General features: G+C 44.4%; 1 protein-coding gene across 1 annotated transcript in view; it reads left to right on the forward strand.

The window, feature by feature from the left end:
• EXOC4 (exocyst complex component 4) overlaps nt 1–11,234 on the forward strand; it is an 877,780-nt gene that overhangs the window by 33,336 nt on the left and 833,210 nt on the right. Inside the window, exon 3 of the mRNA XM_006887139.1 lies at nt 10,974–11,168. Coding sequence (XP_006887201.1) covers nt 10,974–11,168 — 195 coding nt within the window. The remainder of the gene's footprint in view (nt 1–10,973; nt 11,169–11,234) is intronic.

The raw sequence follows: 11,234 nt of genomic DNA on the forward strand, positions 1-11,234 counted from the left end.
CCTCTCCTTTGTAGATCCTTAAAAAGCTGTGTGTTTGAGTTGCATTTATACTCGTTTGAAGGAAAGCATTTTTATATTTTGCCAAGGAGTGGATACTTACGTAACTATCACAGAACTATACAGTATATAAGAGAGCCCTGGTGGCCTAGTGATAAGAAGTTGTCCACCAGCTGCTCCATGGGAGAAAAATAAGCGGTCTCCTCTCATGTGATTTAAAACCTCAGAAACCCGCTCAAAGGTCAGCTGTGAGTTGGTTCCAACTTGACAACACACACATTACACAACAAAGGTAATAATACAGTCTGTTGTCTCATTGTCATTGTTCTTGCTGTGCCTGTTGACGCCCATTCCTTTAGGACTTTTGGGGTGACCCTTTGGTAGCTAGGTTTGCTATGTCTTACTGAGCTGATTGTTGAGTATGTCTGTTTCTCACTCAGCAAACATGGACTTCACACTCTGCTCTCCTGGGCACTAAAGCCTTTGCTGCCTGTTTTCAATGGCAGGAATCTTTTCTTTCATTATTTTTAAATGTGGTCTTTGGCAGAGTCAACATACCAAATGGTAAGAGAAGTGATGCCTTCTTTGGTGTAGGAGCATTTGGTCCAGAGCTTCGTGCTGACCCCTGCTGCTGACCCCTTCTGACCCCTGCAGTACCGCTGTGGGGGCTGAGGGGGTACAGACCATGATTTGACACCCACTGCCTTGTGCAGGGAGAGGGAGCCTCCACTCCTGAAGTCCCTGGACGGACCTGCCCAGCAGTGCCAGGCCTGCGGGTTTCTCACCTGCTCCGTCTCCTGCCCACTTGACTGCATCTTAAGCAGATGCAAACCCCCCTCTTCTAAGAGCCCTGCTGATACATGACCTTCAGCCTCTGAGAGGTCACTGTCAGAGTCAGTAAGCTTGGAACCCTTTTGAAGCAACGTGGCGACCTCTTTACCTTTTAAAATGAACCAAGCATTTTTGAAAAGAACACAGTAATTCTTAACCTTTTCACGTGCTGAGTTCATCCTGTGGATTTAATCTGAGAAAGCAGGGAAAGCTGTGGATCTAGATTGAAAGTCAACTGTACTCTGTTTTGACCCAATATTCTGAGCTCAGGAAGGGTCAGCAAATGACTGAGAGAGCTGCTGACCTCTGGCCGGGCTGCAAGTAACCATTGCGCAGGTGAGGACCTTTTGGTATTTGTGTTTTCTGATTAGCTGGGCTGACCGAGGGGCCTTTGTCCTAATCTCAAGGGATGCACCAGCTTAGATTTCAGCTTTGACCCCCTGTCACTCGTGTTGATAGCATCTCCTCTGCTTCTAACAAAGAGTGCCTGGGATTGAGAAAGCACCCCATCCTGATGCGTTCCCATTTGTTTCAGGTGCCACAATCTTTTCTTCCTTCCTGATTTTTAAAAAGAAAGCAAGCAGAGTTTGTTTGTATCGGATGGTGATCAGGAAAGTAAATGTCACATAATTCAGTGGGAAGAATGAACTTCATTACTGGGGAGAGAAACAAAGGAGGGAAGCGCTTTTCAGGAAAGCCTTTAATGATTGATAAATGAGAGAGAAAATGTTAGGGGCCAGTGAAAGTGAGTTTGTCTTCATAATTTGCATAATTTAACTTGTCTCATGAAAAGTCCTTTTCTCATCACCAAGGAAACATGGATGTTTTCTCACTTATCTTTTCCTGTCTTTTGGTTTTTCACTGCATTTTTGGTTACATACAAAATAAAGGTATGCTTTTCTTGAAAGTGAAAATGTAGACACCTCAGCAGTCTCTGGGCAGAGAGACACTGAGAACATTTAGATCTGAGTTGAGTTTCTTTCCCTTCTTTACTTACAGGATGTTATGAAGACTCCTCTAACACGAATTGAGTGTGAGCATCATGTCACTTTCTAGAGGTGTAGAAGCTCTAACAGCTGAAACACCAGTCTTTGTCCTCAGGGAGCTTACGTGCTGGTGGCAGGAGACACCTCAGGGCCACTCTCCCCAGCACGGTAGCTAGCAGATAGGTACACCCTGGTGCAGACGGCTTTACCCAGTGACTAATCAAAAGCATGATGGTTCAGATCCACCCAGGGATGCCGCAGACAGACTTGTCTAGCAGTTGTGGCTGTTGTGAGGTTGTGGTTGTTAGGTGCTGTTTGAGTCGGCTCTGACACCTGGCACCCTGGGTACAACAGAGCAGAGGAAACGCTGCACCACCTCTGATGCTCAGATCTCTGCTGTGCTCAAGTCCGTCGGTGCAGTCCCTGCGTCAGTCTTTCTCACTGAGCATCTTCCTCTGCTTTGGAAGCATAGCATCACTTCCTAGGGCCTGGCCCTCTGAATAACGTGCCCAAGTTGTTCTGTGCAGTAGTGTCATCATTCCTGCTTCATAAAGGGCACTCGGCTTGTGTGTCTTGTGTGTCTTCCAACACAGGTTTATCTGTCCTTCCAGTGGTCCTGAGACATCAGTGTTCTCCACCAGCCCCACAGTGCAAAGACATCAGAGCTTCTGTGGTATTCCCCATTCGTTGGCCAGCTTTCACATGCGTTTGAAGCAACTGAACATTGCATGGCTTGGGCTAGGCCCACCTGTGCTGTAAAGTTCTGTCTTTGCCTTGGCACTTTACCTCTCACTTTCCAGGTCTCAGTGCTGTGTGATTACGGCCTTTGAAGACCCGGTCCACTGCAGTTCTATGCGGAAATACTTGGAGTTGCCCTGAGCAGGATTGGACTTGATGGCAATCGTTTTTTTTTTTTATTTTTTAATTTTTTAAAAATAATTTTACTGAACATTTACAGGCAATCGTTTTTTAAAAAAGTTCTATCTAATATTTATTTCCAGAGCCCTCATGGCACAGCAACGAAGCACTTACTGCTAACCGGAAGGTCGGTGATTCAAACTCAACACCTTTCTGTGGGGTAAAGATGAGACTGTGCTTCTGTGTGGATTCCAGCCGTAGGGCCAGTTCTGCTCTGTCCTGTAACGTCTCCGATTGTGTTTAGTTTCTTGCTCATTATGGAGCAGGGAAGGATGGAGGGAGACCCCTGTGCACACTCTGTTGCGATGCGTATGCAGACAGTTTACATTTTGCCCCGTGGTGGTGGCCTTGCTGGTGCTGCATCAAGCTGATAACTCCATTGTCTTACTCTGATTGGAGCTACCTACCTGCCTATGCATCTAGTTGTTAGGCCTTCATCGTCAGGAGTGCATTCTTCATTGCTTAACATAAATGTGAGTGTGTGCCTTGAAAGGTAGGCTCAGAATGAACAACTGTTGTTAGGTGCTGGCAGGTCAGTTGGGACTCACGTGAGCCTGTGTCCAACAGCCCTCTCGTTGTCACTGCTGTGCTGTCAGTTACAGTCTCTGTGTCAGCCTGTCGCCTTGAGGAGCTTTGTCTGTTTTCACTGACTCTCTCCCACACATAATGACTCTCTCCCACACATAGCCAGTGTCTCACTGATACAGCTTTGGTAGAGAGTTACCTACAGCCAGTTATAAGATGGAAATCCCGGCCACTTGTGTGAGAAATGGACCAAGCCTCCAGCCTCTGAAAGTGGACATTCTGCGCAGTGGGCAGTGGTGAGATATCTGCTACAGGGTACAGTCCGCTCCGTGGTCTGCAGGGCCTCCGTGCAGTCCCAGTAGCCATGAGCCCATCTTTCCAGTAAGTTCTACAGCACTCATAGGATTTCTTTTTGTGCATTGTGTCTAAACTCTGCAATTAAGAATGAAGTTATTGCCCATTGAAAACGGCTCAGAGAATTTAAGTCCTTTGAGTGACAGCTAAAAACAAAAGCAAAACCAAAAATCAAACAAATGGGGAAAAAAAAATACCCCACCACTATGGGGGAAAACTATAAGAAAGAAAAATTTAAAAGGTAATTTAAAAATGATGTGTGGTTCCAGAGCGCCCTTCAGTAGAACTCTGAGCCGTATTTGTGATGTTATTTCATTCCAGATAGTCCTGTAAAACTGTGGGAAGAGATTTGGATTAGACCTTTGAGTCAGGAGACCACCCATCAAAATGTTTTTATGTAATCTTCCAAAAGAATAATGGTAATAATGACATGGACATTTGATACTTTGTTGTTGTTAACGTGCTATTGAGTGGACTGTGACTCTTAAGAATAATGGCTCTGAACCTTGTGCTACCCTGAACCAACTTCACTGTCCCCGGCACACCTGATCCCATTGCCACAGTCACTGTGTCAGTCTGTCTCATCCAGGGTTTTCCTGTCTTGCACTTGTCCTTCTACTCTTCCAAGTATGATGTCCTTCTCCAGGGACTGTCCCCTCCTGACAGCATGCCCGAAGTATGTGAGACAGACTTTCAAAATCCTTGCCTCCACGGACCACTCTGGTCTCACCCTTTCCAGGACAAACCTGCTTGTTCTCTTGGTGGTTCACTTTGCTTCTCCAGCACCATAACTCGAAGGCATCAGTGATTCTCCTGCCGTTTTTAGTCATTGTCCAGCTCTCAGATGCACAGCAAGCAATTGAGAGCACGATGGCTTGGATCAGGCGCACCTTAGTATTCAGACTGACATTGTTGCTCTTTAGCTCTCTGGAGAGGTCCTTGGCAGCAGATTTTCCCAGTACAACTTGTCTTTTCATTTCCTGACTGCTGGTGCCAAGGTTGTGTTGATTGCTCAGAGCAAGAGGAAATCGTTAACGACTCCAGTCCTTTCACCCCTATCATGATGCTGCTTGTTGGCCCAGTCAGTGGTTTCCTGATGTTGGGAGCCAATCCCTGTTGAAGGCTGCAGTCTTGATCTTCTGCAGCAGACACTTCAAGTCCTCCTTAGTTACAGCGAGCAAGATTGTGTCATCTGCCTAATGCAGGTTGCTGATGAGTCTTCCTCCAGTCCTGCTGCCACATTCTTCTTCATCCAGACCGTATACTTCAGATTCATAGCAATCCAATGTATAGCAGCTCTGTACCCTCATCTATCCTGAGCCAACCTCACCATCTCTGACACACCTATCCCATTACTCCAGTCACAGAGTCTGTCCGTCTCATCGATGGTCTTCCCCTCCTGCTCTGTCCCTTCACCCTCCCAAGCATGATGTTCTTCTCCAAGACTGGTTCCTCCTTGCAACATGTCCAGAGTATATCAGATGGAACTTCAGAATCCTTACCACCAAGGAGTAGCCTGGTTTCACCCTCTCCAGGACGAACCTGTTTGTTCTCCTAGCAGTTCATGGTATATTCAGTACTCTTCTATAGTCTGCTGGCTCCCCCAATTTTACATGTACACATGGATTGATGAGGAGCTATGACATTTGACTGCGAAGCTGAAGGTTAGCAGTTTGAACCCCTAGCTGCTCTGAGGGAGAAAGATGTGCAGTCAGTTCTGTAAAGACCGTGGCAGTCCTCTGGGAGCGCTGGTCTGGCCTCTTGGATTGCTGTGAGCTGGAATGGATTCAGTGGCGGTGGCTTGATTTGGTTTGATTCACTGATGGGCATAGCCCTGCTTTTTATCTCTTTCCATTTAGGAAAAAGCATCTTTACTGAAGCATAATTTATATAAGCTATGATACTCTCAAAATACACATCTACAGGTCATTGAGCTTTGGCAGATGTATACACTCTGGAAAGTTCCCATGAACCCAGAGAGTGCGTCCTCTTGCCCCTCTGTCCTCTGTTCTCCTGACACCCTGCCCTAAGCAACTAACGATTTCAGTTAGGTCACCCCGGCTTCATGTTTCCCGTCCTGGATCTTTATGGATATAAGGAATCATGCAGTGTCTACTCTTTTGTGTCTGATTCCTTTTGTTCAGCACAGCGTTTTTGAGGTTTTCAAGTTTCTTCCTTTTTATTACTAGTAGTACTCCTCAGATTTTAAAATAACATTTATCATTGACTTTCCAACCAAAAAAGTAATTTAATATGAGAGGTTCTTTGTAACTCCTCTTGGTGTAACGTGTTACATGTTGGACTGAGAGTGGAATGGATGGTGGTTTGAATCTACCATTGACATCTGGGAGGAAGATGAGAAGTTTCCTCCCATAAGCTTTCCAGTCTCACAGTCTGATAGATGGTTTCCATGAAATTGGAAGGACTTGACACCAGTGTGTGTCGCTCCTTACGCCTGAGCTTTGGTTACCTCAGTTGAGGGGGTTGTTTTGGTGATGCTGTTTTTTTTTTTTACATAGCCGATGCCAGCATTTTTCTTTACAAATTTTACCTTCCTTTCCATTTCTCCTTCCATGTGTAAGCAGAAGTGAGAAGTGAGTCGCGTGCATTGTTTATATCCTAGTGGGAGATGCCACGGTCGTCTTTTCCCAATCTGAAAGGTGTCTGCCAAGGTTTATTGACACTCTCTACATTTATCCCTCACTTTCTTGGTCAGGAGCCTAGTTGAGTGTTGTGTGACATGAGGTTTATTTTTAACTGTTTCCATAGTAACCATCTCGTGCGGAGGGGAAAACTGAGAGTTAGAGAACTAAACTGATATGTGTAGAAGATCAGAAATCAAATTCCAGCAGAAATTGATGACGATTTGAAGTAAAATGGGCTTCAGCATTCCAAATCAGAGTTCTTAACCCAGGGACCAAGAGTTCAAGGGAGTCGAGGAATAAATTTGGAGATATCTATAAAAAGTCCCGTAAACCACAAATGCTGCTAAAAGCCAGACTTCCCCACCTCATCCTCTCCCATTCACAATTCTGTAACTTCAGAGACACTGACATTTTTTGATTTAGGGTTGGTTTTTTTAAGGTATTTATATTTTTATATTTCTACGTGATATATTTATACTGGCTTTTTTTCTTTCTTAGATATTACACGGTGACTTCCACTTATCGGTGATGAGGATTGGGGCCCCTTTCTCTCATTGCTGCTACCACGTCTTCTCTACGAGGTTATAGCCTGCTTTTTAGTTACGCTAACATTTACCCATCTTTAGCTATAGAAATGTCCATACCTAAGCCACATAACATACTTTAGTTACATTTCCTTTTGTGTTTTTGTGATTTGAGTGAAAGTTTCTGAATAAATTAGTTTTCCATTCAATCATACATACACATTTTGTTGCATAACGATACTTCCAATACCCACAGTGTCAGTGTACTCCTTGTCTCCGCACTTCCTGCATTTCTTAGTTGCGTTAATCCTCTCCCCTGTCCCTTCCCTCCTTCCTTCCGGGCTCTGTCCTTCAACGCATGCTGCTCTTTTGACCTTAGGGATTGGTTATTCTACGGAGCATACACTTACCTGGTGTTAATTGGCTACCTTGTGGACCTGTTAATTGTTAGGCTGGAGGTTGAGCCATGGGGAATGGGGCTCCAGGTGAGTTTTGCTGCAAGTTGGAAAGGTAACTGAGGGCTATAGTTTGAAGCTTCCACCAGTCCTGTTTTGTGTGATTTTCGTTATCATCATCCTCTCTGTTCCTGGAATTAATGACTGAATGATCCTGTTGTCTCTTTTTGTTGGATCCTCTCTTCCCTGAATCCCCTGTTTTCTTCTCCTGATGGAGCACATCTTTTAGGAGCTTATTGAGTTACTGTGCATATAAGTTTCCGTTTTTGAGAGCTTGTATGTCTGAAATGGTTTTTATTGTTTCACATACCTGATTGATAGTTATTCTGGTTATTAACTCTCTTTTGGAGTTTTGAAGATGTTTCTCCTTTGCCTTGTTCATAGTGTTGTACTTGAGACAAGTCTGATGCCATTCTGACTCAGTCCTTTGCCTGGATCATGTTTTGTTTGTTCGTTGGAAGATCTTGAAGTCTCTATCTCTTATGTCAGGATATGTTCTGGATTGAGTCTTTTTCACTCCTTGACTTGAGGAGAAAAAATTTGAAAACTCATGTGCACTGTTCTCTGAAATTTTATTTTATTGATATTTTATTCACGCCATTTTCCCCTGTCATTTTTTACGCTCCACCTAAGTCTCCCAAAAGACATACTTGGCTAATACTGAACTTTTGAGATGACGTTTTCTTCCATCTCTCATTTCTCTCTCTCTCTTCTTTGAGAGAGTTTCTTACGGGTTCCTTCTAAAACTATTAGATTTTAAAAACATTCTATTGGACTTTTAATTCTTAGGAGCTATTTAAAAATTATCTTTATTTTTAATAGCATTCTGTTTTTGTTTCATTGATTTATTTCTCTAATGTGCCCTTGTGGTGTAATAGGCTAAGTGTTGGACTGTTAACCAAAAGGTTGCTGGTTCAAGCCTACCCGTCACTATGTGGGATAGACATTGGGTAGTCTTCTCCCATGATGATTTACATCTTTGAGAACCCTGTGGGTCAGTTCTGTTCTGTCCCAGATGTTCGCAATGAACTGGAATTGACTTGGTGGCATTGAGGAAGGAGTTCTCTAGGGGTTTTAAGGATAAACTATGTATACTGCATTGAAACAGATGAGGGAGAAAACAATTGAAAAGCAATATATGATTGAGTATTATGGTTATGACAAGAGTCCAGAGTGAAAGTTGTATAGTGGAGTGTACTCGGGGGTGTGTGTGTGTGTGTGGGGGGATTATATACCAATGAAGGAATTTTACTTTTCAAAAAGAGGAGTGAACTGAGGGGGAGGGGTGGGCAGGGAGAAAAGTGCAACAGTGAATGAATGGAAATCCAAAATCTCTGTAAATGTTCATTAAAATTAATAAAATTTTTAAAAAATGAATGATTTTTGGATAAATTTTTCCTCCCTGTTCCTTGACATAATTTCTGCCTTCTCTGGTCTTCTTCTTACTCTTCTGTTTATTTTCATATTGTAGGTCTCCCTTGAATGTCTTGTGGCCCTTGGCTCACCGTTTATGTGTAAGAGAGATGCTACAAAGCTGACTGGAGGCTTAGGGCCTTTTAGGGGACTTCCCTAGTGATGGCCAGTAGTCTTCTTTGTAAACCTCGGATGTCACTGTCCGTAGATCTTTGACTTGGATTAGGCCACTTTCTCTGGGCTGAAGCCACAACTGACTTGTGTTGAGATGCACTTTACACTGTCAGCATCTTTGAAGCTTTATTATGGTCAGAGGCTGCAGGTCCACAGTAAGGCAGAGCGTCTTCCTGGTCAGCGTTCTCTGCTTTCAGTCCGCTGCCTCACAGTCTCCTCAGCTGTACTTGGCATTTCTTGTCCAGTTCTTTCTGACCTCTTCTCTTCACATTGCAAACCTCTTGTTTTGGCCAATGTTGAGAGAAAGAAAGTGTCTCTGTGTGAGACTGGTGGGAATCTAGGTCCCAAATACTCCTGTAGAAAGTTGTCATCTTCTGTCTCTACTGGGACAGCACAGCATGGTCCCTGCTGCTGCTGCTGTTTTGTGCTGTACAGTTGGGACTGACTGATAGCTGCCTCTCCAGCGGGTTTGCAGAGGCTGTAAATCACACGTTAGGGGGTTGCCATCTCTGTCCTGCAGAGCAGCTACTGGATTTGAACCATATGCCTTTGGATTGACGGCGCCACTCCTTACCTCTAGGCCACAAGAGTTCTGTGAGAGCACAACCTGGCTCGCCTAGGTCTTTACAATTCTTTTGCTGCAAATTTAGTTCTCATCTGTCCTCTTGCCAGCTTCTAAAATTCAGCATGCATTTGCTGTTCCCTCCTGTACTTGTCTTTAAAAAGTTTTTTGTTTGGTTAGTTTTTTTTTTTTAAACATCGTTTCTACCCACCTAGTGCTTCTCCAATACTGTTTTGGTGGTGATTTTTCCCTCACACACACACACAAAAAAATCATTGCTGTCATCAAACTGCTAGCCTTTTGATTATTGTTGTTGTTACATACTGTTGAGTTGGAACTGACTCATAGCTGACCCTCTAGTGGGTTTTCAGAGACAGTAAATTGTGTGGGAGGGGATTGCCCATTGTCTCCCGTGGAGCAGCTGGTGGATTTGAACCGTGGATGTCCTGTGGGTTGGCAGCAGAACTCCTTACCAGTCGGTCACCAGAGTGCTCTGCTTTTTGGTTTGCAGTTAAATATTTAACCACTGCACCGTCAAGCCAAAAGAGTTCGAGATTTAAACCAAAATAGTTCCAAGTATGCCTTTGAGGGTTCTAGTTCATAGCTGCCCTCCATCAGGTTTCCAAAGCTGTGGATCTTATGGGAGTAGATGGCATTTCTCCTTCAGACAGCTGATGAGTTTGGTTTGAACTGGTTTCTGTCTGGTGGCTCCGTTTTTAACCCGCTCAGTGGCCAGGGTTCCTTACGTAAAAGTCAGAACTGTCAGATGTGCGTGTAAGTATTCTTGCTGATCAAGAAAGGTGGTGGTTCTTTTTACTTTTTTAAAGTTGTAAAACCTGAGCGTTTTAAATAATGGGAGAAAAGAAAAATTTGATCTTAGAATGTTCACTGTGACCCCCTCCTTCCTGCTCTTCTCCACCCCATTTGACGTGTTGGCTCTTGTACTTGTCTGTCTACTACACTCGGGTCCTGGGAATTGGCCTGTTGAATATCAACATTTCAGAAGACCTGGCAGAACGTAGCTGAACCCTAACCTTAATCCCTTTAGTTTTGGGATCATCTGCTGCTGAGTCTACTCTGGGCTTGCTTTTGTTTTAGTTGTTTACTCTTATTTCAGTTACTTGAGGAGAATGCCCTTTTCTGAGGTTTAGCACTTCGAATTCTAGAGGTGGAAGGAGGGACCCTGTGGGCTGCCAGGTGGGCAGGAAGCAGGTAAGGCAGAGTCGAAGAAGACGTGCATCGACCTGAGTCTCTGAGATGCTCCCTTGGCTCTCGTGGCTTCTTTGTGGTCCTCTTATTTTCAGTATGCTTTCCATTCGTGATAACTTTTTTCTAGATTCACTCCGAGGTAGGTCAGAAATAGTTTTCTCATTTCACGGCAGAAAAAGTACAGACACAGAGAGGTGGAGACGCGCTCATGTGAGTCCAAGTCAGAACCAGGATTAGAATTTTGCACGACCGCCACCCAAGGGGATTAAGTAGAGGTGCAAATGACATCTCCAAGGACCAGGGAAGAATACTAACCAGATTACTTGTGGGTTTAGGCTGCAAGGCTTTGTACTGACCCCAGATGGACTGTTTCCTTGTAGGTCAAAGAGAATCTGCTGTCGTGCAAAATGCTGCTACACTGCAAGAGAGATGAGCTGCGGAAACTGTGGATTGAAGGCATCGAGCACAAGCACGTCCTCACCCTGCTGGATGAGATTGAGAATATCAAGCAGGTGCCTCAAAAACTGGAGCAGTGCATGGCCAGCAAGCACTACCTCAGCGCCACCGACATGCTGGTAAGCGCTTGCGTCAGGCTGCGGGTCATCTCTGCAAACCTGTACACACCCTCACCGTGTTCCCCC

Source organism: Elephantulus edwardii, unplaced genomic scaffold (genome assembly GCF_000299155.1).
Source record: "Elephantulus edwardii isolate Elephantulus edwardi_28Jun2011 unplaced genomic scaffold, EleEdw1.0 scaffold00055, whole genome shotgun sequence".
NCBI classification, from domain to species: domain Eukaryota; kingdom Metazoa; phylum Chordata; class Mammalia; order Macroscelidea; family Macroscelididae; genus Elephantulus; species Elephantulus edwardii.